Source organism: Triplophysa dalaica, chromosome 7 (genome assembly GCF_015846415.1).
Source record: "Triplophysa dalaica isolate WHDGS20190420 chromosome 7, ASM1584641v1, whole genome shotgun sequence".
NCBI lineage: Eukaryota > Metazoa > Chordata > Actinopteri > Cypriniformes > Nemacheilidae > Triplophysa > Triplophysa dalaica.
In genome coordinates this window covers 9,529,456-9,557,081 of record NC_079548.1, presented here as the reverse complement: position 1 = coordinate 9,557,081, position 27,626 = coordinate 9,529,456, and the positions used below count along the sequence as shown (strand labels likewise).

Sequence of the window (27,626 nt, the reverse complement as noted above, 5' to 3'; positions counted from 1 at the left end):
GTGTCCAAATAATGATTGAGCAACATTTTGAAAACAATAAACTACACTGCTCTGTGAGTTATATGTAGCATGGTGCCGTAAATTGATTGAATTATGTTTGGCAACTGGATTGTCTTGCTTTTTACTCGTATCCATGAGAGGACGACATTGGCTATAATTTAACTTGATGAAACATTTCATTTATTTTAATTATCTTATATAATGCCTCCTTTATGTAATCAGGCTCACTTATTTTCTCCCACAGAGCACAGTGATGGATGAGGTGAGTGGGTGAACACTCTCTTCCTTTTGTTCCTCCTTTGTCTCTGGCTCTATTTCTTATTTCTCTATGCTCTGATTTTAGAGGAGGGAGATATCCAGAGGAGAGCCACAGTCACCAATTACCGTGCAAGATATCTGAGGTGGGCGGTTAGCGTTCGGCTTTTGTTAGTTTCTTGTTGAAATTTGTTTAGCTTGCGAGTTGAAATCTACAATTATTACACCAAATTTCTAAAAAAGAAAAATGGGGTTGTGAGACTTTTATAGTACATGTCTGTAAGCTTTAATGCAACTTGAAAATAGACCAAATATATTGATGACTCATCTTGCACTCACTCTCATTTTGTCCAATCGAATGCCACATACTTCTGATCAACAAACCACGTTCACAGTTGTGATTTACACAAAAAGCAATAGTAAGCCATTACCTAATTAGTCAAATCTTTGGCATCTACCACATATGTAGCTTCTAATGTTAAAAGACAAACACACTACCGAAATGCCATAAGAACTTTGACATTTTTGAAAATCAACTTTAAAACACTTAAAGATGAGCACTCTTGGGTTTAATGTCTTTGAAGCAACATAATATTTTTTTGTGTGTTTTTGGTGCTGTTGTTTGTTTATTTCGTCTTCAACATATAATGTGACTATTTGTCCTGAGTATGAACCTTAATGGTTGTATGGTGTGGGAAAAAGCTACAATCTTCCTTATATTCTAAAAATACGAATGTGTTTCTTGCTCAGTGGTTAGAGCATGATGCTAGCAACGCCAAGGTCATGGGTTCGATCCCAGGGGATTGCACATAGTCAGAAACAAATGTATAGTACAATGCAATGTAAGTCGCTTTGGATAAAAGCGTCTCGTAGATGTAAATGTAAATATATAGCTATATAGACTAACTTTCTAATACTAAATAAATAACTTTGTTTCTTTGCTAGTTGCTGGCCTGGGAGCCATCTTGCTCATTGTTTAGCAGTAAATTAGCATTTGTTTTGGCATTAGTTGCACACAGCAGTCCGTGATATAAAGAAATATCACCTGTCTTTACCCTGGTGTAATAGAAATTCATTTTAGCCAGACGGTGAATAGAAAGAACATGGATGGATGGATGGATGGATGAATGTAAGACATTTTATTGCTGCAAGTCACACAAAACATAGTTTGTCATGTTCTACTTAACATACAAGCAAACACTCTAGAGGTCTAGTTTGTGCAAATGTTTAGTCAATATGGCACCCAGGCTAGCTTTGTATTGCATAATGATACTACTTAAAGCTATCACTTGAAACTACATTATTAAACAGATAGTCCATTTTTCAAGTTTTCCTACAGGAAGGCCTCGCATTTCCAACAACAACAAAAGCACTTTCTTTCCTGACCTGCCCTTCACTACAGCATGGCTCTTGGACAGTGGGTCAAGGCTTTGAATATGGCACTTGCATTTCTCTGTATCTACCCATGACAACCGACACAAAAAGAGTAGGAGTTCTACAAAAAAGCAAAGTCATCAAAGGGGTCACGGAGATGAAAGGTCATATTTCAGATTCTTTGTGGTATGACCTTTGATCAGAGTTCATATTGGCAGACAGGGTCTCTAGCTCAGTCCCTCTCTCACCATTCTCCACTTCCTGCTCCTCTTCATCCCTGCTAATGAAGGCGAGCTCGTTCTCGTAACAGAAGTTGCCACCAGACTCCAGCGATTTGTTTTCATCAATGTCTTTGGGACTGCAGTGTGGCGTTGAGGGCACCTCGTAAGTCTTATGAAAGTGTGAGTAGTCTACTTTATATTGGTTCCGTTCCTCAAACACCACTGGCTCAAAGCGATGGCCCCATAAGATCTCGCTGGCCAGATAGGAGCTGCGTACCTGAGCCGTCATCGCAGTCGCTTCAACCATCCCTTCTAGTATCACCACAATCTCGAAATCTGATGTTTCCAGGTCCTGCTTGCTGATTCCAAAAAGCGGGCTGTCCTCATTTATTTCATGGATGATAGTTAGGGGAGCAACTAGGAAGATGCGGTCGAAACCCAGGTCGTATCCCACATTTATATCGATCTGATCGAAGGGGATGTACTCGCCCTCCTCTGTTATCCGAGGCTTGATAAGTTGCGCCCGCACGTGGGCCTCTACAATGTGACTTTTCCTCAAGTTTCCAACCCGCCACATTAGGCACAGCTTCCCATCGCGCATAGAAATGACGGCGTTGTGCGAAAACAGTATCGTCTCTGCGCGTTTCTTAGGCCGTGCCATTTTGGCCATGATGGCGCCGATCATAAAAGCATCAATGATGCAGCCTAAGATAGACTGAAAGACGACCATGAACACGGCTAGAGGACACTCTTCGGTCACACAGCGAAATCCATATCCGATCGTGGTTTGCGTCTCAACTGAGAACAGGAATGCTGCCGCAAAGCTGTTGACCTGCATGACGCACGGTGTGAAGTCTTCTCCAGCGGGTCGGTCTAGGTCGCCGTGGACAAGAGCAATGACCCAGAAGGCAAAACCAAACGCGAGCCAGGACAGGATGAACGCAAGTGAGAAAAGGAGGAACATCCAGCGCCAGCGACTGTCCACAAACGTGGTAAAAAGGTCAGCGAGGTAACGCTGGGATTGCTCGTCCATATGCACAAAACTGATATTGCACTGGCCCGTCTTGTTGACGAAGCGGCATCGCGCCTTCCGCCGTGTCTGGATCTTGCCGTTGCCAAAGCCATTGCCAAGGGCGGGCATGTTGCCGTGGCGATACACGTCCTCCTCGGACGATGATACAATGTTGTAACGGTGGGGCCTGCCCACGCTCATGCCACTCTGCCCCGCCAGAATCAGTAAGTGGGAGAGAGGACCAAGGTAACAGTGGATCAATCGCTGTTCAGGATGCCTAAAGAGAAAGCAAAAGGTCAGATCAGACCTGTGGTCTTACACAGGGGTTTTCAACCTTTACAAAGGTAAACACAAACGCATTTTCAGTTGACACTGTAAATCGTTACATAAAAAAGCTTCGTAGTAATACTGTATAAAGACTCATTAAAAACAGGTGCATTAAAGGAATTAAATGTAAACAGTTACGTCATGTGGGTGTTCAAAGGTCTGGATGCCAAAGTTTAAAGCTTAAATTTTTTGTAATATGAATATTTTTCTCACATGTTTCGCTTTGGAATTAATTAACCTATTGTCTGAGTCTTATGGATTATTTTTAATGAAGAATAGATGTGCTTTTTGGAGCTTTAAAAGCGTGGCACGCGTTCAATTACATCACAAAGCTAAAATGAGATTTTCATATTACTCACATTGTGTACAGCTAAAGGAAAATATATATGAACTACACAGGAACTATACTTGTGATAAGCACTATAGACCTCTATGTAGGATGTAAACACTGGTGTTGCAGCACTTTCATATCTTTAAATCATGATTCAGATATAAACATTCTGTTGTTTGTATTCCGTTTAATTGTTTGTGCAGTTTAAAAAAACTGAAACAGGAAGTTCTTCTGTACCAACGTTGTTAACGTCTTCCAAATTGGTCTATGTCATGTCAATGTAAAAATAGATAGAATTTGTATAACAATTGTATGTGTATTCTTCATCTCCACAGAACACTGCTGGACTTCACAGACCTTTGGTTGGAAACCTCTTGGAACCACATTGTTCTTGATAAGTTTATAGTATTACAAATCTCTATATCTGTTTTATCTTTTTAAGAGTGCCTAAATGAAGCAGTTGACTCTGCATGCCCAAAATAAGATTTAGTCCCAGAATATATTTCGAAAATAAAGTCTTATTCATCCTAAATGCAGCTAACATGTGTGTTACTTCAATCCGCGAGTGAGTGCAACAGTGCTACTCTGTGAGTGAGAGAACGTGTATCTGCGCACATCTGTCGCCAGACTGTGTGTGGCTTTATCACAGCAGATGTAGCTAATTAAAGTAATTTCACACTTTTCCTGCGAATCTCTGCACCTTTTATTTCCAGTGAAGTGGTGAGGTGCGAGCACCAATAGCCTGAGAGAAACTGCGTTGCCGTCATTATTGTTATCGTCATCGTCATTATTCAGATTTTTCTCACTGACGTTTTTTTTTGACGGAGAGCTCTGAGCCGGGAGCTGCCGGTGGGGTCCAGATTTAGGCGTCTAGCCACTGCCTGAGTCAAGTGATCTGTCTTTCTAATAATAGATGCTTGTCTCCGTGAAACTACTGCACACGCACACCCAAGAATCTGTGCTCCAAGACATACTGTACTGACAGAGAACCATCAAAACACACACACACACACACACACATACACACACACTGGGGCTGGGTAGTGTCAGGTGCTGCTATTTTGGTAAGTGTGAATAACTAAGAAGCCTCAGATTGGATCAGAGTGATAATGAGAAAAACATAATTTACTTTAGGCGCAAACACAGACGCGCAGAAACGCTGCGTCGTCCTTACAATTCTAAATAAAAAAAAATCACATGAAAAACTAGAGGGATATAGAGGTATCCATGGAAACCTGTCTGGTAGAAATGTTGTGTGAGTGTAGGTGTGTGTGTTTGTTTGAGGGGTGACTGTTGGCTTTGGGCGGTGGTATTTTAGTCATCTTCCAGGTGGCCAATCACTCAAACAAAACTGAGAGGAATAAGGGCTTGTAACTTTCTTAATAACCGAAGAGAAAAAATATTTCCAGTTGTAGGGAAATAGTTTCCTCGGCGTCTTACTGTTCCTGATGTGATGAAAGCTAATTCCATTCTAAATGTCAGCTCATGTTTAACTGGTGTGATTTTGTTGTTATGATGATTATGTACGAACTACACTGTGAATGTTCAACAATCACATTTTGTCATCAACATCCACAATAGTTTTCTCTTTTGATTTTCTGTCTTTGCTTAAAAAGAAAGTCCCAAAATCCACACAATGTAAAGAAAACATCACAAAGGGTAAACAAGTTGTCACAGAAGGAATATGTGAATAACTTAACTTTGACATAAATGACCTTATAATTCCATGATGACAATATATATAAACATTGAAATCACATTTGAACTTTAAATGATCTCTTTACTATGCTCTCAATCAATTAAAAACGGATTGTTACATATTTTTCATTCTTCTGTATGTGAGTTTGTATTGGGGCAGTATAAGACTTTTAATACATGGGAGGATGTACCTTTTTAAGACTAGTGAATTTTGGAAATATAATTCTTGCTTTAAGGGGTAAAATGGTGGAACAGGTGTATTCTGAAATCCAGAAGCGTTCCAGGGAAAATCTCACTTTTGGATGTGGTTTATGTCAATAACGACCACCTATGGTGGCGGTGGTCTAAGCATCTTTTAGCTAAACAGAGTGTTCTGTTTCGTTTTCTTATGTTTGTTGTCTTAAAGAAATAAAATCAAAGCTGTCAGCTGTCAGCTGTCATTTGAATTCTTTAACATGACAAACATTATAACAGTACCTCCAGGCTTAAAATGAAAAAACAAATTTAACAGCTAATTGACAGACTTCAAGAATTATTTCACATGACTCCTCCCTCCAAGCATTTGCCCCCGCAGAGCGGTATCAGTCTCTCCTAATAAACTTTATGAATGTAGACTCGTATCAACTTCACTATATGCGCAGTGCCAAAATGGATCAGTAGAGTTGCACGTAGTGAGTTTTAAGCCAGATGAAGGTTAGAAAATTTGTACATTGATAATTTTTTATTTGTTTGGTGATATTTCACTTTTATTGTTTTTGAACAGCTATGAAGCAAAAGCACAGAGCTCAATGTATGCACACATTCTAGGATTCCAGTGAAATCCGTCACCGTGGGAATGCTTTATGCATTTTGACAGACCATTAATGTTGATTCGAGGACGCACACGTTGTTAAGTACGGAACATGCAATGTGTCTGTGCCCCACCTGCGTTATGCGGCACAAGACAGGTAGCAGCAGAAACACAGATTTCGAAAACACCTACAGGTTGCAGAAAATCCTTGTATACTTATGAGGAAACAAAGATTTTGTACTATTTAAAGTTTGTTATGTCAACAGGCACTTTAGGTGTCAACAGCAAACAAATTTTTCTTACCTTTACTCTCCCCTGTGTTGACGTGTGCATGTAATTTAAAAGGTGAGAAAGCGAACTGGGTTCTCTCGCTAGATCTCAAGTTGAACTAAAGCATGATTCCGCTGAGTTTCTTTAAGGTTCCTCTGAAGGAGAGTGATCCCTTCCAAGAAAACAAAAAGCATCCTGACTGTCCAGCGAGGTCCTCATCTTTAACGTCACACATGTACCGTATGCATATATTAGAAGGAGGCTTCCTATCTACAGGCTGCAGATTAGATTCCTTTGCTAACAACATCAAAATGTTTCATTAATGGTCCCTAGTGTTGATCCAGTGATGTTCCAGTAATCTTTAGCAAGGCTGTGGTCATCCCTCTGGTGTTCGGATGTTCAGAGTGTCACTAATCTCTCACCAGCACCTCAACGATGACTCTCTTTGAACGTTAAAAACACGTCTCTCTCTCTCTCTCTCTCTCTCTCTTACCCTTGTCTGCTATCTGATCTTTGCTGCAATTTTTCACACCCTCTCTCTCTCGGTTGCTCTCTCTGTCTGTGAAGTTGGCATTTCTGAGGACTAGACGGTTACCGATGCTACCTCGATCGCAGAGCTCTTGAAAGCTGCCTCGTGTGCATGCTTAAACCAAAATAAATAAATAATTTTTACTGCCCTCTAGATTGGCTGAATACATAGCAGTGAGACTAATATGCAGTCTGTCAAAAATCATGTTTTTGACAGTTGGAGAGTGGATTTGTGCAAAGTGATTTCCATAGGGTTTGCATGGTGTGTGTGTGTAAGAACATGTTCTCAGATGAATCATTTTGAAGAGGTTTGCTCTTTTGGTTGGGGTGCACACATGGTAAAGATGGTGACAGAACGAGGACATTTGGCTCTACAAATACACACACAAACACATGTATAGTCTCATCGGTCATGCTAGGTCACACTACCAAATTAAAATGACGACTACTTCTGGTTGTGTGTATTTGCCAAGGTGTTCCTGTTTGTTTCAGGTAGAAAGAAAGAATGAAAGAAAGAGAATAAAGTTTTTGTGTTGTTTGTGGTCTGAAGAAGCTCTTGTGGTAAACAAGCCACATTGCTGCATTCCATCTAACGCACATTTACTGTGATGTCAGCTTAGGTTGCACCAGTGGCATGTCCTGATAGTGTTTCATGTGGTGCGTTGCTGGCTATGTTTGGAACAGTTCTGTTATTGATCTGTTATTGAAGGAAGGTCTGAAAAGTTTACAGTAAACAACAGACGCCCTGAGAACCCTTAAAATGGCTTGAAAAGAAATGGCAAGACCCATAGACAACATTTTGATTTTTACTGTTAATGCAAATACCTGTTTAAAGACAACTGATCGAGTGAAATATACAGTTGAACTCATTTGGATACCAACTTTCTTCAAGTGTTCTACGATAGGAATATTTAGGGAATAATTACTTAGCTGTCACTTCAAATAATACACACTGGACTACAGGAAGCTTAAAAGTACAGACTTTACGTATTAGTTTTGACATTCATTTTTCAAAGAAAGATTATAAACCTGTTTTGACTGCTACCAATCAAAAGCTTTTGAGATGGACGAATAGATGGCTTTCTCCAGGTATTATAATTCCTATAGAGAGTGAAAACACCTGCACATTTTCATTCACATTCAGACACATAAGGACCTGTATAAAGATAGTGAATGTGTAGCCTGAAGATTGCTGAATTCCTAATTCGACTGCTAATTCATTCTAAAGAAGTTAAGAAGACAATTTTGTAATTCTTGTAAGTCTTTGGGATTTTGTTTTAATATTAATCAGGAAATATGTCTGTGCGTTGGCCTCGAGGCAGAGGAACAGATGTCTGTTGTGGAAATTCAGGGGTCCATATGGACTAGAATTTAATTATTACTGTAGAGACTCGATTATGTCAATGTGTCCTCCTTTATCAATGAAGTGATGGTAAAATAAAGCCTCTGTGAGGATAATCTTGGCTCTTCGCAGATATAGAGGACGTTTGCCCTCTTTTAACTGTGAAACTAAACAAACTCACATTCATTATGAAGTGTGTGCGTGCGTGTCTGTGTGTGTCTCTTTACCAACTTTATGACATATGGAGCATGGAAACAAGATGAGTGTCACATAGCTGTGAGTTCAATGAAATTCTATAAGTGACCTATCTCTACGCCCTCCTCATAAATGTACAATCAAATCAACTGTTGCCATTATTAGAGAAGCTTTTGGTGTAATGTAAGCCTACGGAAGTTACTGCTTTTAATAAAAACGATCCAAAATTAAATCCAGAGAATGTTGGAATATTAACAGGTATCAACAATTTTTTTTAAACAATTCTTCTTGATCTTTAACTTTTGTTATTCTTTCTTTTGCTTTTATACATCTGCTCTATCTAATATGAGACTTTTCTCTGAAACTTGACATTGTGGTTCAACCAGTACTGTTGACTTTTGATATACTGTGTGAAAGGTTGTGGGTGATGTTCTGCATTTGAAAGTTGCTTTGTTTATAACTGTATTACTTAAAGGTATAACTCACACAAAAATTTGTGTCGTTATTTCTCACCCTCTGGTCATTTCAAACCTGTTTAACTTTCTTTCTTCTACAGAACACAACATAAGATATTTCGAAGAATTTGGGTAAACAAACAACAGCGTAAATGATTCACGGTGTGTTGCTAAAACATTTTTTATGTAACCCCACATGGTTCCACACAGGCACAACATAAGAGCACAATATTTGTCATGGTTGGAATTTAGGCCACAGACGTACACTTACACAAACCCAGTCTGTTTTAGCTTGCAAGCATTTATTTTAGAAGAAAAATAGAGTGGTGTCACACGGGGATTGATACCAATTTTAAAAAGCACAGACTTATTTGTACATTGCGAATTTGATAAATATTACATACACATGCACGCATAAGTTCAGTGAGTGCGATCTAGTTAGAGCAGAGAAGTACGTGACCTCAATCTGTTGTGCTGTTTCTGCACCTTCCTGTAAACTAGTTTCTCACCATGTTTGCCATTCATCTTTCCCTCCATCTCATCCATCCTGCGTAATCAAAAATAAGTTATTACACCTGTAGAAATACCAATGAAAATCGTGCAACATAAACACACTGAAGATAAAATACATGACTTCATGTTTGTTTCTTTTGTGTCTCGAGCAAAGGTCATTGTTTCAAAGCCACTGTTGTTTTGGTTGCCTTGTTTTGCTGTCTCTGATGTTGTGGGCATTTCAGCTGAACCATTTTTGATCTTTATAATTTAACCCTTGTCTGGTGTTTGGGTCTGTTTAGTAAAAATAACATGTGATTCATTGTTTTTTTCAGCATTTATGTTTATTCAAGATAAACATTTTCAGGTGAGTTACAGAAATTAATAATCATACACAATGTTAATGTATTTTTAAATAAAGTTGTGTAACATTTTACATACATTTTTATATGTGGGTCCACTAGACCTGCGATTTTCGGCTGAGTAACAAAAACATAAACACCATACAGGGGTTAAATGTGAAATGTTCCATTTCTGCAGCACTAGCACCAAATGGAATTGCAAATGCAGTTACGTATATATATTGCGTATAAATAACTGCTTTTCGTCACGAATGATAAATTATTAATCGTCATCTGTGAATAGCATTTACTTAGATTGCTGATTCTTATTACACTATATGCTTCCAATTAGAAGTCATGCAGTACTCATAAAATCATTATAATAAATAGATGATCCTCTTTGGATGACTCATTTAAGAAATGCATTGGTTTCACAAAATAATTAAATAACAAGCATTAATTAAGCCTCTTGTTGTGTTTTCATTATGTAAATGAGGAAAATTGAGGAGCTCTTCTGCTATCTTTTCCTCCCCTGGCTCCAACCAACAATCAAGAGTCTCATCAACTACAGCACAAGGACTAACTGCTGATTAACAGGTGTGTGTGTCCTCGCGTGGGTGTGTGTCCGCGTGTAGGTGTGTGCATCCGTGTGTGTGAGTGTGTGTGTGTGTGTGTGTGTGTGTGTGTGTGTGTGTGTGCGTGTGTGTGTGCGTGTGCGTGTGCGCGTGCGCGTGCGCGTGCGCGTGTGTGTGCACACTTAATGTCTGTGCAAGTTTTTATGCATCATGTATAACATAAAAAACTAAAAATATATCAAACATAAAAACAATATATGTTTGCGTGTTATAAGTTAGGTTTAGGAAATAGAATATTGAGTTCATAAAGTATTTAAGTGTTTAGATCCCCAAAATGTGTGTGTTTGAGTGTGTTAGTTACTTTTAGAGTATATCTGGATCACAGATGATAGACAGCAATAATAGACATACAGAAACAGAAATATTTACCGATCACACAGGTTTTGGCAAAGTATCCGATTCTGGACATGCAGCTGTAATAGAAAAGACAGTAGAAATGGAAAAAAAACAGAAGAGGGGGATGCACACACAGGAAAAGTGTGTCATTTATTTTCGCCTCTGCACAGGTGTGCTGATCAAAATGAGTAATGAGAGAGTTATTAGAGCAGCACCTCAGAGACTGCAAACAAGTGCTTATTTATACACATACAGTATACGTCATGCTTACATGCAAACACAGAATACAAAAAAAGAGAACCATTAAATTGTTTGTGGAAAAGTTGTTATTTTAACTTTCAAAACTAATATACTGTGTTTTATTTTCTTTGGGAGAGTCTGTCAATAATGCAAATTGCTCAATTAGTTATGAAAATTAGAAATATTTATTTTGATAAACTCAATTGATTAACACCAGAACGCCACAACCTTGTGGGAAAGGCCAGAATCACAATTCTACATTTCTTGCTAGGTTAACTTTATGTTAGATAATGTATCACGCACCTGATACATTACCACTTTGTGCGTTTGCCACCGCCTTGTTTGCATTTGTGACAGTTGGCACTGGGCCCTTGGGAAATGGATCCTTCGCACCAAGAGGTCTTGAGATCCTTTCAGACTTCTTCAGATACATACACATGGATTTTATAAAGGTACACATAAGCCCTGTAGCAAATAAGCAGTGGTGCCCACTTTCTAACTCTCTCTCGTTACAAAACATTTGGGCAAACAAACAGGATGGTGGACAACGGCATCTGTTATTCCATCCATGATGATGCTTAGAATGATTCGCTTTATTCAGGGCTCTACCATATACGAAAGTTCACATGCAAACATACTCGCACAATATTACATTACATGGACGATGCCATTACGTAACAATACATCTCAGCTGTTTTTGTGTTGATAATGCTTGAAAAGTTCATGATTAAAATGTTTTTAATGCATTTTGACAATGCCCTTTACTGAGACTTGCCATCACATGTTCAATTTATTTTGTAGCCACTGCGATAGTTGAAATGTTTATCACTGAAAAGATATTGGATTATTTTATTTGAATACATATTTTTATTTAACTTACAAAAACATTATTTAATGTTTTACAGTAAAAAACATCTATTGTCTAGCAAAATAAATGGATATTTTCCATTGTTTGTTATGGTTATTAGTGGTGTTAACTACACAGAATCATATTTATTACTGTTTTTCACTGTAAATAATTTCATGTCCTATATTGAATCTAACATACCTTATAAGCCTATTTTACCTTCACTTAAATTAGCCTAAAACATCAGACTTTACAGTGGCATTTTATATTCTGACAATTAAAGAAACATAGACGAAAGAAAAATAAAAACTGCTTTTTTAGTGTTCCTCTTCTTAATTCATATTAACTAATTTGGTTGATATAATGTATTTGCTCTTTTCACACGACATTAATGAAAATGTTTGAGTTCCCACAGAATAATGTCTAATAGAATAGAACTTTATTGGCATTGTTTAATGATCAATGAAACACATTTACATTTCTGCATTAGGCAGATGCTTTGGAAGCGACTTACATTGCATGTGTTATAAATTTGTTGTGCAATCCCCTGGGAATCGAACCCATGACCATGGTATTGTTAGTGCCAAGCTCTTACCACTGAGCCACAGGAAAGCTCAGCAAAGAAAAACAGATGAAAAATGATAATAACAAGTATAAAGTTATAAGAAATGAAATATATACAGTTAAATGTAAGAAAAGCCAAATATCTATATACATAGACAAAGGCATAAAAACACACACACAAAATATAATTATTGTAATATTATATTATGCACAAATTCTCAATGCAACCATTGTGTGTGTTATGCAAGCTTTAGGTGAATGTTTAGCTAGATGTGTATGTTTTTACATTTTAGACAAAATTCATTGTAAAATTTCTAAGTCGGTCCGGTCAACCACATCTCTCACAACATTCAAAAAACTACTTAAACTACTCTTCTGTGAATACTGAAAAAGAAATGCAAAAAAAACAATTACCCTCTCTCTTTCGCTCAACAGGTAGTGGTCTAGCTTTGTCGAATCCAGTAACTTGTTGGCACCTATTATATTATTGCTCCTGTATAACATATTGCGTATTGCTCCCTTAACTCTTTGTAAGTCACTTTGGATAAAAGCTTCTGGTAAATTACTAAATGTAAAGTCTAAACATGGCAAAAGATTTTCATAAGAGTTCAGGGAAAATTAATTGTCTTTAGTTCTGTTAAACTAAATGTTGCTCATTCTAACTAAACTCACTTGTCCAATAAAATTATTAATAAATCAAATGTATTTTAAACACTGAATTCAAAACACTGAAGCTATTTGAAGTTGTATTTATTGGACATCAGCCGATGTTTAAATGACATATACCCCTGTATCTCTCCCGGTGTATGGAGCCTGAGCAACAATGGGACATTGTTAACTTTAACAACGAAGATGATTGACTGATGAAACCCAAAACGACTTGAGGTTCATAAATCCTCAAAACTGCGTTGGCGCCATCTTCTGTATTTTAACAAATGTTTCTCTCCTTTATATGTTCTCAAAAACATGTGTGTAGTTGTGTGGATCAAACCAATGATGTTCTAAGAAAGTTGCATGTAATAGGTAAAACAACGCGGTTTTAAAACTAGTGCTCTTTGCAATCCTGTTTCTGTTTTGAACAGGCAAATACGCAAGTCGACAAACTATGACGTCAACAGTGTGCGACATACGTTGGGCTGCGTGAAGACCTCGCGGTGCATGGTTTGAAAACAGGAGGAAAATACTTGAAAGAAACATTAAAGTCGGGGTCCCGGGCAGAAGAAAGCAGAACAAGTTAGCTATAAGCATACAGGTATAACATTGTTATACACAATGCATTTATAAGAGATAGGAAAAGTAGAAATGAAAGCGTAATTTAACGGAGCCATTCATTCATACACAGTGTTGTACGTACATTGCACGTTCAGAAGCGGCAACCACTTTAAACTCTGACCTTTTCGTTTTGGCACAATTATTTTTAAAATGATTTTAATAGCTTGATGTTACACAAACGTGGTGTGCATATGTCAAATCAAATTCGTTTATTTGGCTCCTACTGTGTTTCTAAACATAGGAACCTGCCTGCATTAACAACTTTTTAGGTATGACAGACGCGTTTGATCAATATGGACATTTACTTGTTTATAATTGGACTAACTTCCTTTCAGCCTGATTTTCTACGTTACGTATGAACATTATATGGTTCTTTGCTTTAAATATTGTTTTCCCATGCCGTCCAAGAATCCAATACGTGCATTCAATTTTCCTTGTGATCACACCAATGATGTTTGTGTTGCTACGTAGTAATCTACAAACTGAGATAGACATTTGTAAAAGCTTACGTTTTTGTGTTGTTCCATCAGAAGTCGCCATCATGGAGACAGAGCTTTATGATGAGTTTGGTAACTACATTGGACCGGAGCTGGACTCTGATGAAGATGATGAAATAGAAGCAGAGGACCGGGATGCTGAAGAGGTCAGTCTATAGAATTAATGTTTCATGTGCAACTGATGAATATTGTAGATATAAGCAATATTAGTGTATGTGGTGTGAATTGAAAGTGTTGAGGTCTCACAATGTGGTGTCTTTTATCTGTAGGCTGATGAGGAGGACGATGATGAAGACCAGGCTGAAGGCGATGAGGTTGGTGGTGGTATGGAAGTGGTTCTGCATGAGGATAAAAAGTACTATCCGACGGCCGAGGAGGTTTATGGTCCAGAGGTGGAGACGATTGTCCAAGAGGAAGACACTCAACCACTTACAGGTAAAACACACCTGTACACACTGTTGGAGAACTCTGCTATGCAACATACGAAAATGTTGTGCAGTGTCAAATGTTTTTTCTCTTTCCACTTTCAGAGCCCATCATTAAACCTGTGAAATCAAAGCGCTTCACGCTGATGGAGCAGGAGCTTCCAGTTACAGTCTATGAAATGGAGTGAGTAATATTCTTCGATTTTTATCCATTTGGCAGACACATGTATCCAAAACCAAGCAATGCGTTCTATTAGTTTGTGTATTCCTTGAGGACGACTTTCCTGTCTCTTTCTGAATGTCTGTTAACTTAGACTGTATACTTATCATGTTATGTTTAACTGCAGGTTTCTTGCTGATTTGATGGACAGTCCAGAGCTGATCAGAAATGTCACTTTATGTGGACACTTACATCATGGCAAGGTGTGACAGACAGACCTAACACTGTTTTTCAATTATGTCTTTTAATGAAATTATATTTGTCATATGCAGTCAGTTATGTTTATGTACATAAATAGGAACTGGTTTAACTATAGGGCTGGATATTGATTCCAATTCATAAGCTCTCGATTCGAGTCAAATCATATACTTTTTCCAGAATGTAATGAAGAGCCACAAACCTGTATATTAAACTTTTAACACACTTGGGTATATTAAAAAAGAAAAGTGTCATACCTTGATCAATCATGATCGGGTAATTTTACATTTAAGAGACAGTGTAAGAACTATATTTCACAACATTAGCTGTAAAGAGAGGCTGCAATCATGTGAACTGCTACCTTTTATGTGAAGGTGGTGTTCTAAATTTGACAACAACACCTGCATCTGCCATGTTAATCAAGCTATAAATGAATGAAAGGCTCTCTGTGTAAAAAGAATTTTGCAGCTTTTTCGAATCGACCACATAAAAAAACGCTGTTTTTTTTTTTTTGCCCAGCCCTATATGACAAGTTTGTTTTAATAGATTTTAAGGAGATAATGGAGATGCCTTTGTGTCCCCCCACAGACATGCTTTGTGGACTGCCTTATTGAACAGACTCATCCTGAAATCCGCAAGAGAGACGACGCTGATGTAAGTATATAGAGTTTGCATATCCATCTAATAGGTCAGTTATACTGTAAATCTGCCTTAGAGCCTCACAAATGTGTCATATACAGTGTATACTAAACTGTTGGTCTTTTTCTCCTTTTGCAGTTGCGCTACACAGATATCCTTTTCACAGAGCAAGAGGTAAGAAGTGACTGCCTTTAAGAACACACACAGGCAAGTATATTCAGTGTTGATTCCAAACATATTAATGTATGTGTTTCTTAACAGAGGGGAGTTGGCATCAAGAGTGCTCCTGTTACCATGGTGCTACCTGACTCAAGGGGAAAATCCTACCTCTTTAACATCATGGACACACCAGGTGCGTATCTCTTTCTTATGCTCATGCCCTGAATCAATGACACAGTGGACATTCAATTTCCTATAGAATAACAAAAACATATTTGTTTGACTAAATAATGCGTTATCTTCATGAAATACCAAGACCGAGTGCAATTTGCTGATGTGAATTTCCCATTTCATGCATTTTTGTTTCAGGGCATGTCAATTTCTCTGATGAAGTGACATCGGCTGTCAGACTCTCTGACGGCATCGTGCTTTTTATAGATGCAGCTGAAGGGGTGAGTACACACATACTGCTGATATCAAATGCACCCGTGACATTAGTTTGTAGCTAAAATCAGAATGAGCTTTATTGCCAAGTGTGCTTGACCACAAGGAATTTGTCTTGGTGACAGAAGCTTCCAGTGCACATACAGGTTAAAAAAGTGCACAGGTAACAAAATGTAAAAAATAATATGTGAGAGACAATACACATTTGACCAAAAGACAATATTGGACAAAAAGACAATAGACAGTATATTGTATGTACAGATGTTCTATATACAAATTATACTGTCTTATATAAAATGCACCTCTTCCTTTTACTTAAAAATAACAGCTTACACTAAAATCAAAATTAAGTCTTTATATACTCAACCTCAAGTTGTTCTAAATCTATATAAATTTCTTTGTTCTGATGAACACATAGAAAGACATTTGGAAGAAAGCTTGTAACCCAACAGTTCTTGGCCACCATTGACTACCATAGAAAGAAAATTTGCTTTATAAATTTCTTTGTTCTGTTAAACACAAAAATATTTTTTAAGAATGAAGCAAAGCAAATACGTCTGGGGCACTTTTGATTACCACTGTGAATTTTCCTACTACTTTTGCCCAAAACTGTTTATTTGAGTTTTTTTGATCTACTCTCCGTTTCATATAATGTCGTGCTTTGTGTGTAGGTGATGCTCAACACTGAGCGACTGATCAAACACGCAGTACAGGAGAAATTGGCCATTACTATCTGTATTAATAAAGTGGATCGTCTAATCGTTGAGCTAAAGCTGCCACCCACTGATGCCTACTACAAACTGCGCCACATTGTGGACGAGGTCAATGGATTGCTAAGGTACTCGTGGAAAATGACATCTTAAACCTGATTGAGTTTCTTTTTAAGCTTCCCGAGACTGACGATGTGTTTGTCTCTGTGTGTTTATCATCTGACAGCACATACTCCACAGACGAATCGCTTGTTGTTTCTCCTTTACTGGGGAACGTGTGTTTCGCCTCTTCACAATACAGCATCTGCTTCACTCTCGGCTCCTTTGCTAAAATCTATGCCGACACTTATGGTTAGATGCACATACACACACACATATAATTCATAAAACTTCTTCAAAACTCGTCTGAAATGCTTGTTTTCCCTTTCTTGTTTTATTGCAGGTGATATTATGTACACAGAGTTTTCTAAGAGACTCTGGGGAGACATTTACTTCAACCCCAAAACGTGAGTCTTCGTGATTGATAGTTTTGTTTATAAAGTGACTTGCATGTTTTGTTCATAACTCTTCTTCTAACGTAAATGGTTTTGTGTCCGTCAGGAGGAAATTCACAAAGAAAGCCCCCAGCAGCAATTCTCAGCGCAGCTTTGTGGAGTTCGTGTTAGAGCCTCTCTACAAGATTCTTTCACAGGTGACCCTCACGCACAGTTTCATTTAGGCCAGTGGCACGAGTATAAATAGTTAACACTCTCTTAATGTGTATCTTTAGGTGGTTGGAGATGTGGATACATCTTTGCCACGTGTCTTAGATGAGCTCGGCATTCATCTGACCAAAGAGGAGTTAAAGCTCAACATTAAACCCCTGCTGCGTCTCGTCTGTAACCGATTCTTTGGGGAGTTTACAGGTTGGTGTTTATAGTTGCGTTATGCATAAATGTTCTACTAAATGTCAGTATTTTAGTAATAATCATTTACTGTTTTTGTGTAAACATTACAACATGTCTGCATTGGGCTAATGCACAATGTAAATGTTTTGAATCAACAGGCTTTGTGGATATGTGTGTGCAACACATACCGTCTCCTGAAGGGGGCGCCAAAGCCAAGATCGAGCATACCTACACTGGTGGTCTGGACTCGGACCTTGCAGAGACAATGACTGAATGTGACCCTGATGTAAGTGTGTGTTACAAACGCTACGTTTTAATCTCCAATGTTTTTCAGTGAATCAAAATTTATGAAAATGTTTTCTCGCTTAGGGTCCACTGATGTGTCACACCACTAAGATGTTTAGCACGGATGATGGCGTTCAGTTCCATGCGTTCGGTCGAGTCTTGAGTGGAACACTGCAGGCTGGTCAGCCGGTGAAGGTGCTGGGTGAGAACTACACCCTGGAGGATGAGGAGGACTCACAGATCTGCACTATCGGACGCCTGTGGATCTCTGTCGCCAGGTAACAATCACATTCTGCACGCCGATCATACTGATTGGTCAATAAACGGACATTCAATTAATTCGGCTTGTAGACAAACATTTAAGTTTATTGTGTTCATGCTAGATATCAGATTGAAGTGAACCGTGTCCCGGCTGGTAACTGGGTAGTGATAGAGGGATGCGACCAACCTATTGTTAAAACGGCCACTATCACCGAACCTCGTGGAAATGAAGAGGTGAGAGAGCTAGAGAAACAAAGTACAATAAATGGAAAGCTCATTATTTACCAACCCTCTTGTCATTTAAAATGTGTATGACTCCTGCAGAACACCAAAGAAGATATTTTGAAGAATTCTGGTAATTGAATAACGTTGGTAACCATTGACTTGGTTTTGTGTCCATAGAAAAGAAGTGAATGGGTACAGCCATTGTTCGGTTACCAACATTGTTCAAAATAATTTGTTCTCTGCAAAAGAAAGTCATTCAGGTTTGAAATGACAAGAGAATGAGTAAATAATGACAGAATTTTCTGTATTCTGTGATAATTCAAAAATCATTGTCAATTTGAGGTATTGAAACTAAAGCGGGAATTGTGTTTGTGTGCAGGCTCAGATCTTCAGGCCATTGAAGTTTAACACAGCGTCTGTGATCAAAATAGCTGTGGAGCCGGTCAATCCCTCTGAATTGCCAAAGATGTTGGACGGACTCAGAAAAGTCAACAAGAGTTATCCTTCGCTTACTACTAAGGTAACACACTAACTAACTAACTAGGGATGCACTGACATGAAAATTCTTGGCCGAAGGCTGAATATCGAACACTGATCATGCCTTTTCGTATTTATTTTATTTAGTTAGCCAAATGTTTTTCACTATTAGATAGATTGTATGGTCAAAATTTGCTTTCTAGATTTTCATGCTTTTCAATATAATACAGTATAACTTAAAATAAAATTGACCAAAACAAGTATGCTAAATTAAAACATTTACCCCTCTCTCTTATGGAAAAGTCTATATTAGGCCTGTGACTGTCTGCTGAAAGAATGTACTGTACTCTGTACCACTAAAACAAAACACTTCATTAAGAAGTGTCATTCAACATTATAAAAATATGAATTAATGAAAACTGTTGGATGATTATAGACTACACTACAAAATGATTTAAAGAAATTTCAGAAAGCATTTCTGACTGACATCCATTTCAGTTAGCGTCTCTCCTCCGAACTCTGCCCGCAAAAGCTGACTGTTCTCTCAGAAGGTTTCCTCATGGGCCGGATCCACAGAATATACGTGACAAGTTGATTAGTACAGGGAACTGTGTGCACGCGACCACTGTGTGATGTCAAAGGATGTCGCGAGCGGCGGGGCTACTGTCAGACCACCCTCTCCAGTATGAAGTACACAACTTGCCGAGCTGTAAAGACGCTTTCATTCAACGCAACGCTCTATATCTCTCCATTGTTTTGCACTTTAGAAGAGTGTCATACATAAGAAATTTACGGTGGTGCTGAATGGTGCTGGGTCGACTGATATTGTGTCTATTTTAAAAGGCTTACTAAAATCTCATATTAAAATTGAGTTTATGTATGATAAACTGGTCAATGACATGGAATTGTTTAAATTTAAATGGGCTGAAAACCGGTGTTTTGGTAATGTGAATGATGATGGCATTTTGGAAATTTTTGTCTATCCCCCTATTCATACTGCACGCATGAGCAGCATGCAGGGAGAGCGTTAGCAGCACGTGCCCATTGTCCTTTCACACCTGCGGTGTATACCTGGCCTGGATACCACAGTACAACAATGCAATTTCTCATTACATTATTGACATTCATTAATGAGCAAACATTTATGACGACAGTGGGTTTCAGACAGTACACTGACAGCCGAATGAGATCGTGTTCCATTCCTTCATATGCAATATAACCATAATATTTCAGACATACTTGTATTATAAATTCTTAAAATGTGCTGTTGTAGTTTTGGCCAAAAAACTCAAACTCCTGGCAAAAGCATTATTTAAACCTTTTTTAAATGGCGTCTATAAAAACACTTAAGACGTCACTTACATGCTTTAAAGGTAAAAAAGTGGGTTTTGTCCGTAAAGTGGGTACGTAAAATGCACTGTCGCTTTAATTGAAAAACCAGTAAAACCAAACTGCGCCGAAATGATCGCTGCGCTGCTGCATATGCGCCGCTTCTGCTCCGCGAGCACATGCTGCTTTCACATGCCGTATGAATGCTCTCATCTGTTAACATGTGCGGCGAAAAAAATATGCCCTGCTTACGCACTGCTCTCGCATGAAGTGTGAAATGGGTGCATGTGTGTTTTTATATATATATATATATATTTTTTTTAATCTTAATGTTTGGTTAATGTTTTTTTACTTTTTGGTAATAAATGGACTCAAAAGTCAAAAAAACATTTCTCACTCTCTCTCTGCGCTGGTTACTGCTTGATCATATACGTGATTTTTTTACTATTATCGGCTGAATATTTTCTGATGCTGAACATTTGGAGCATCACTTACACAACACAACAATGCCTATCACCACTGATCTAACTGGAATTTTTTTTTAACATGGAAATTTGTTTGGTGTTTTGTCTTTTTAGGTGGAGGAGTCGGGAGAACATGTGATTCTTGGCACAGGTGAGCTGTACCTGGACTGTGTCATGCACGACCTGCGGAAGATGTACTCTGAGATTGACATCAAGGTGCTTTTTTGCTCACAGATATTTACTCATTTGTGTGAATAGATTATCTCAACCTTAGGTTTTCTCCATAGGTAGCTGACCCTGTGGTGACCTTCTGTGAGACTGTGGTGGAGACGTCCTCCCTGAAGTGTTTCGCTGAAACGCCCAATAAAAAGTATGAAAAATAAACGTAATCTCTGAACTGCAGTGGTGTGTTCTTCACAGCATGATGCCATCAGCGTCTCAATGATGGTTGGTTTGGCTGAAAAATGAGCTGTAATTGTGTCTGTGTGTGATCGGCAGGAATAAGATCACCATGATTGCAGAACCGCTGGAGAAGGGGCTTGCAGAAGACATTGAGAACGAGGTGGTGCAAATCACGTGGAACAGGTAGGGAATCTCCGAATTTCACAGTTTTTTTATTGTAATGTATTGCACTTAGGAGTATTTGAAGTGCTTTATTTATTAAGACAAAAATAAACTAAACAACATTTAAATAATTTAATGTTTTACAGCTTTATTTTCATCACTGTGTGTGTGTGTGTTTTGCTGTGAGGCTAGCAAATAAGCTTTACATGCCATTTATCTCTGTCAAGTAATTTAATCTTTCTCACGCTTGTCTTGTCTGCAGAAAAAAGTTGGGAGAATTCTTCCAGACTAAATACGACTGGGATTTGCTAGCAGCTCGTTCCATTTGGGCTTTTGGACCTGATACAACTGGTCCCAACATCTTAGTCGATGACACTTTGCCCTCTGAGGTAATTCAGGGTTTTTTACAGCTCATGCTAACTTGTCGTTCAAGCCTCCATTATTTTTACAGAATTAAAGTGATAGTTCACCCCAAAATAAAGATTGTCATCATTAACTCACCCTGTTGTCATTTCAAACCTTACTTTCTTCCATAGAACAAAAAAGAAGATATTTTGAAGAACGTTGTTAACTGCCACCCATTCACCTGCATTGGTTTTGTGTCCATACTATAAAAGTGAATGGGTGCCGCCGCTGTTAGGTTTCCAATATTCTTCAAAAAATCATCTTTTTTGACTTCTGATGTCAAATGTACTTAGATTCCAGTTGCATCGCATTTGTAATTGATTTTGCTAGTCACATCGCTACAATGAACTAAACTGAAAAAAAGCTTGTCAATGTAAATGTTCTTAAATAAATATTTTTGTTCTCTTGGTCTGTAGGTAGATAAAGCTCTCCTCGGCTCAGTGAAGGACAGCATCGTGCAGGGTTTCCAGTGGGGGACACGTGAGGGTCCTTTATGTGATGAACGTAAGACATTACAGAACATCTCTATATCTGCATTAGCATTCTGCACGTGTGACATTGTATTATTCATCACGCACTGAGAGAAATCATTATACAGTCTGAGAGTAAAATGGATAACCTAATCTAATGTATATGGATCATCTCTACATTCTGTTCCGCATATGTAACCACGTTAATATTCATGAGTTGATCTAGGTTTATATTTGATATATTACATCTCACATAGTGCGTAGCTTTCTCACCATTCAACACATTTGCTTTCTATTGAATATGTGTCGTCATTCCCTTCGTTCAGCGATCCGTAATGTGAAGTTTAAGATCCTGGACGCTGTGATCGCACAAGAACCGTTGCACAGAGGAGGAGGGCAGGTGATCCCAACATCTCGCAGAGTCGTCTACTCTGCCTTCCTAATGGTAATTTATCTTCCTATAGATCTATACAGACGCCCCCTCTCTCGTTCTCTCTCCACTCCTCCATTTCCTTCTCTGCCTAATCATTGTTTCCATTAGTCTTATTGGTCTGTTTCATTCAATTACTTGAATCATTAATTCTATTCAATAGATTGAGGTGATTATCGTAAACGGTCATTTACTAGCTATTTCCTGTCTCATTTGCGATTGGATGTTTTCTGCAGGCCACGCCTAGGCTGATGGAGCCCTATTACTTTGTAGAGGTCCAGGCCCCCGCTGACTGCGTTTCTGCTGTGTACACGGTGTTGGCACGCAGGAGGTGACACACAACACAAACACGGAATGAGAAAATTGCTGACTCTTGTCTCTGTATACGTAGACACAAACACACATTAATCTGATTGTTGCTTAAGGCAGCAAAAGTTAGCGGCTCTCTTAATAAAGGCAATCTTCTTTTGGAACGCGCCTCTGACTGATCTCTTGCCTTTGTGCCCTGTAGAGGTCATGTGACACAGGACGCCCCAATCCCTGGCTCTCCGCTCTACACCATCAAGGCTTTTATTCCTGCTATTGATTCGTTTGGCTTTGAGACTGATCTTCGCACACACACACAGGGTCAGGCGTTCGCTCTCAGCGTGTTCCACCACTGGCAGGTACAAATACAAAAAATACATTCACACGCTTGTACAAACAGGATTTTGTTACCTATACACACAATACAGTCTGAATGTCTGGAATCACTTGATAGTTTGGAAAAAGAAACAAAGGTTTGAAAATATGAAAACAAAAGATATATTTCACATATAAACAATTATTCTGGGTATTGTGTTGTTTTTGGATGTGTTCGACTGAGTGTGTGTGTGTCTGACTTGCACTTTGTAAGTTAATGCGTTGTGATATGTTAGATGTTGAGTAGCAGAAGATTGAGTCAGCAGCAGAAGACCCGCTTGTTTCAACAGTGTTTCTGTGTGTGCTTATGTCACACGGTATTAAAGCTTTTGCACTGTCCTGAGATGTTACCGTCTCTGTCCATCCCTCCAGATTGTTCCTGGTGATCCTCTGGATAAGAGCATTGTGATTCGTCCTCTAGAACCTCAGCCCGCTCCTCATCTAGCCCGAGAGTTCATGATCAAAACCCGCAGGCGCAAGGTGAGACACGTTTGCAGTTTTGAAGTGTCAGTCAACTTTAATTTGAATATCTTTGTACATCATCATCATATCTGTCGCTCTCCTCTCCCTGCAGGGATTAAGTGAGGATGTCAGTATCAGCAAGTTCTTCGATGATCCTATGTTGTTGGAGTTGGCCAAACAGGACGTGGTGCTCAACTACCCAATGTGATGACAAATGATCTTAATCCCCATCATTCCGATCATTGCCCACCAACTTCAATTGACTTTCTCTTACTTCGAATTGGAAGGTTTATCCAACCCTATGTGATGGAGCAGAAACAAACCCAAGAATCTTTTAACATCAATACTGATCTCCCCAAGTCTCCCTTGCTGTTTTGATCCGTGTTTATTTTTTATATTTCATAAAATGTTTTTGTAGAATATGATGTAAAGGCAAGTCTTTTTGAATGTCTTGAAAATCTTTGTGAAATCTTACAACACTTGTGTATGTGGGATTAAAAGGATTTGACCTATGGATGTGTCTTGGAGTCATTATGTATGAATTCTCTCTGAGATGGTGATATCCATTGTGGTTTAAAGGTGCAAGGCTTGAGGACACTATGATGTGAAGGGAAAGGTGATTTTGATATTCAGTATGATGCAATGTTCAAACTTTGGAAGGGAATGTTGAACAGAGGAAACTTGGAGATCATTAGTTGAATAGACTACAGACACGGAGAGCAAGAGAAATAATAGTAATGCATATTAATTCATACTGTAAAAATGTATGTGTAAAAAGACAGCAGTAGTAAAGGTTGACAGGAGTGAAAGCTACTGAACAGGCAGAAGTCTGACATTTTTGTGAATGTCATTCATCTTGATATTTCTTGTCCGGCTTGGTGCTATTTTCAATAAAGATGTATGTTAGGTGAAGTCAAGTTGACTGTATTTTAATCATGGCAGATAATAGATTACTTTTTACCAATATAAGGAACCGGAGAAAATATTTAGCGTGACACAAATTATACAAATAATTGATACACTGTCAATTTGGGGCAGATAACATAAATATTCAATCAATATGGATTTAATTGACCAAAAATTTAGATAAAAGCATTAAACATTTTGAGTTTTAGTTTACCAACAACCTAATAGTGTATTTTACATCTAACTTTAACCAAATAACAGAAATAATGTAAAATAAGTGAACACAGTTTTATCAATTTTGTGAAAGTGCTCATACACCCAAAAATGTCATCATCCTGTCATTATTTACTCACCCTCTTGTCATTTCAAATCCGTATGACTTTTTTCCGCAGAACACAAAATATGATATTTTGTAGAAAGAAAGTTTCCAATGACAAGATGGTGAAGACATTTTTGTTCTTGGGTGAACCATCACTTTAATAGCAATATTTTGTCAACATTCATCTAATCACATCAAGGTCTGGCTGAGGTTAAGTGTCTGTGTGTCAAGGGGAATTATATTTTAAATTTAAGGATGGACTGTTTGTGTACATGAGTCTGTGGGTGTGATGAATAATTAGTTTGGACTTGAGAGGCATAGAAGTGTGTATTTATGATGTTAAAATGTGAATTTTTTGCAGCATGAATGATGTTTCTGAACTGTGCCTTCAAGTAAGAAAGAAATCTCTGTCAACATGTAAAACCAGGGTTTTTCACAGAAACACAAAAATGTCCTCGTGTCATTGAACTTTTATCGGGTTATCAGTTTTAAACAGAGTTTCCTTTACAATTGAGAAGACTGATATTATATATTGATAAAAATCAGACTGGTAGAGAAATGGGTAGATATTGTCAAAAGAAACCCTAAAGATTACATCTCCATGGCAATCGGTCATAATGGAAATGATCAATAGAGGTTTTACCTTATCTAACTCGCCTCTAAAGGGACGATAATATCAGTACAGTGAGGAAGGATTGAATACCAGCTTGACCTTTTTTACAGGATGAATGATGAAATGATTTTGTGAGTAAAAGTCCTGGTTTACTGGTGTAAAACATCTACATTAAGCAGTGATTCCAGAGGTTGTGTGTGTGTGTGTGTATGTTAGAGCATGCTTCACATTCACTGTCATCAAACCAGATGCCTTTGGCTTAACCCAGTCACATGCGCATAAACACATTCTGCCTCACAGTCGAAAAATGTCACACAATCACATAATGTGTAATAAATCTGATAACACAAACTGTGATCACCAAAACAGTCTTAACAAATATATAGTGGTGATTGTGGTTACAGAACGTAATAGCACACAGTTACACTAAGTATAAGTGTTGTTCCATCAAACTAAAACACCTAAAGACATTTGTTTGCGTATGTAGCTTTAATGTGTAGCTTTTGTTACTTGTGATTTACAGTGCTGATGATTTTGTACTGTAACACCAAACCACCAAACCACATGAGGGCAGCGTTTCAGCAATTTCACACAAATATAGGCCTGAAGTCAATATACTGTATGCATTTAGCACAAAGCCATTCAAGATACACACACACCCAAATATGACCATCCCATTAATTCCAAGGAATCTCCAAAAATGTCCAAAGATTGCTTAGATTATCAGAGTAACCCATGCATGTTGATTTTAAGCACTTCAGAAAGTTTCTTCTCATGAGTTTTGACTCTGTTGTCGTTTGTACAATCCCATTGACTGACAAATTAATGGACTGATTTGATGTGACAATATCACCATCTTGACCGACGTTTCAGTGTGGCAGTCCTCCTCTCGTCTCCCAAAACTTGGAGTGAGACATTCACGTTAAGCAGGGCGCCAGCAGACACATTGAGCGAGGGATAATATGATGAAGATAAGCGTTGGATCACTCATTGTCACCTCAGGCTGTTTTTGAGCTCCATATCATATGCAGAAAACTCTGCCGTACATCAAAACCACGAAGCGCGTCCAAACTTTGGAAGCCTGATTTCACCCTATCTCCCAGTCAGAATTGTGGGAACAGTTTGATCAAATATGTGCCCTTCTAGTCACAAATATTTCATGCCCCTTTGCCATAATCTGACAAGATTATGAGAAGGAAAGCGAGAGACAGAGACAGAAAGAAAGATTCGGAGAGCGAGAGATGTGCCTCTGGTGAGGAGAAAACCCCATTTCCAATGTCGCTGTATAAGATGTCAGCCAATGCACCTAAACCAGTCAACATCCTGCCAGAGTGTCTGAATGTCAGATTCGAAAGCAGATGGAGAGTTGGCAATGGCTCGGTCAGACTTTACAATGATGGAACACAGTTTCAGGGTAAGGACCATCGACTCAAATACTGATTCAGTGTATGGGACAGGTATTAGATGTCTTTGTTAATTCAGTTTAATGAGAGGATCAAGACATCGGCTGTAATTATGTTGTATATCACGAATGCAATAATACCACAAATTATAATTTAGCTTCATATTTTAAGTCATCCTTCATTTTATATTTGAAATATTAGCATTTATGTCAGTGTTTTGAAATCCAGATCAGGATTTGTAAATACACCTTTAGACATAACAAAACTACTAGATTTTGTGTAAAGCTGCTTCGAAACGATTATAATCTGAAAAGCATTGTTTAAACAAACGTAGCTGTAATTGAAACATAAAATAATGTCAAATATAGCTACCAGCTTGAAATCAAACGGATGCTTGAAGACGCAGACTTATAATGTACATATAATTATAAAAAAACAGTATTTGTTTTTTTAAGCATATACCTGAGATGTGACCCTGGACCAGTGTTGGGTGTAACTAGTTACTAAGTAATTAGTTACTGTATTTTAATTACTTTTCCCTTGAAAAAGTAAAGTAAGGGATTATTATGTTTTCTGTAATTTTATTACAGTCACTTTGATGTACTTAAACTAAATACTTTGTGAAATA

General features: G+C 38.2%; 2 protein-coding genes across 4 annotated transcripts; one reads left to right on the top strand and one right to left on the bottom strand.

Annotated features, from left to right (window-relative positions):
• Positions 1-244: 244 nt before the first annotated feature.
• On the top strand, positions 245-24,271 carry eftud2 (elongation factor Tu GTP binding domain containing 2). 2 transcript variants are annotated; one of them, XM_056752510.1, is made up of 31 exons: positions 245-262; positions 344-401; positions 9,626-9,657; positions 10,128-10,228; positions 14,056-14,168; positions 14,292-14,457; positions 14,553-14,631; positions 14,795-14,870; positions 15,454-15,519; positions 15,643-15,678; positions 15,766-15,856; positions 16,033-16,115; positions 16,779-16,945; positions 17,044-17,168; positions 17,260-17,323; positions 17,418-17,508; positions 17,587-17,722; positions 17,863-17,990; positions 18,074-18,267; positions 18,373-18,484; positions 18,855-18,995; positions 20,860-20,961; positions 21,033-21,115; positions 21,244-21,330; positions 21,572-21,698; positions 22,131-22,218; positions 22,511-22,629; positions 22,851-22,945; positions 23,126-23,279; positions 23,668-23,775; positions 23,870-24,271. In XM_056752510.1, exons 5-31 carry the CDS (start codon positions 14,067-14,069, stop codon positions 23,963-23,965), a joined length of 2,916 nt encoding a protein of 971 aa, XP_056608488.1. In that variant the 5' UTR covers positions 245-262; positions 344-401; positions 9,626-9,657; positions 10,128-10,228; positions 14,056-14,066; the 3' UTR covers positions 23,966-24,271. The 2 variants fall into 2 exon arrangements, with proteins under 2 accessions (XP_056608488.1, XP_056608487.1); XM_056752509.1 differs by lacking the exons at positions 245-262; positions 344-401; positions 9,626-9,657; positions 10,128-10,228 and adding an exon at positions 13,365-13,505.
• kcnj12b (potassium inwardly rectifying channel subfamily J member 12b) lies at positions 1,374-6,995 on the bottom strand. 2 transcript variants are annotated; one of them, XM_056752511.1, is made up of 2 exons: positions 6,312-6,995; positions 1,374-3,139 (listed from the first exon to the last, which is right to left on the bottom strand). In XM_056752511.1, exon 2 carries the CDS (start codon positions 3,061-3,063, stop codon positions 1,795-1,797), a length of 1,269 nt encoding a protein of 422 aa, XP_056608489.1. In that variant the 5' UTR covers positions 3,064-3,139; positions 6,312-6,995; the 3' UTR covers positions 1,374-1,794. The 2 variants fall into 2 exon arrangements, with proteins under 2 accessions (XP_056608489.1, XP_056608490.1); XM_056752512.1 differs by lacking the exon at positions 6,312-6,995 and adding an exon at positions 4,221-4,373.
• Positions 24,272-27,626: the final 3,355 nt, after the last annotated feature.

Excerpts from the sequence above, each read along its gene's own strand:
- eftud2 (XM_056752510.1), top strand. The coding sequence starts at position 14,067 with ATGGAGACAGAGCTTTATGATGAGTTTGGTAACTACATTGGACCGGAG. Across the intron at positions 16,116-16,778 it reads TTATAGATGCAGCTGAAGGG|GTGATGCTCAACACTGAGCG; the intron begins GTGAGTACACAC and ends CTTTGTGTGTAG. Across the intron at positions 18,268-18,372 it reads CTGTGGATCTCTGTCGCCAG|ATATCAGATTGAAGTGAACC; the intron begins GTAACAATCACA and ends TGTTCATGCTAG.
- kcnj12b (XM_056752511.1), bottom strand. The coding sequence starts at position 3,063 with ATGAGCGTGGGCAGGCCCCACCGTTACAACATTGTATCATCGTCCGAG.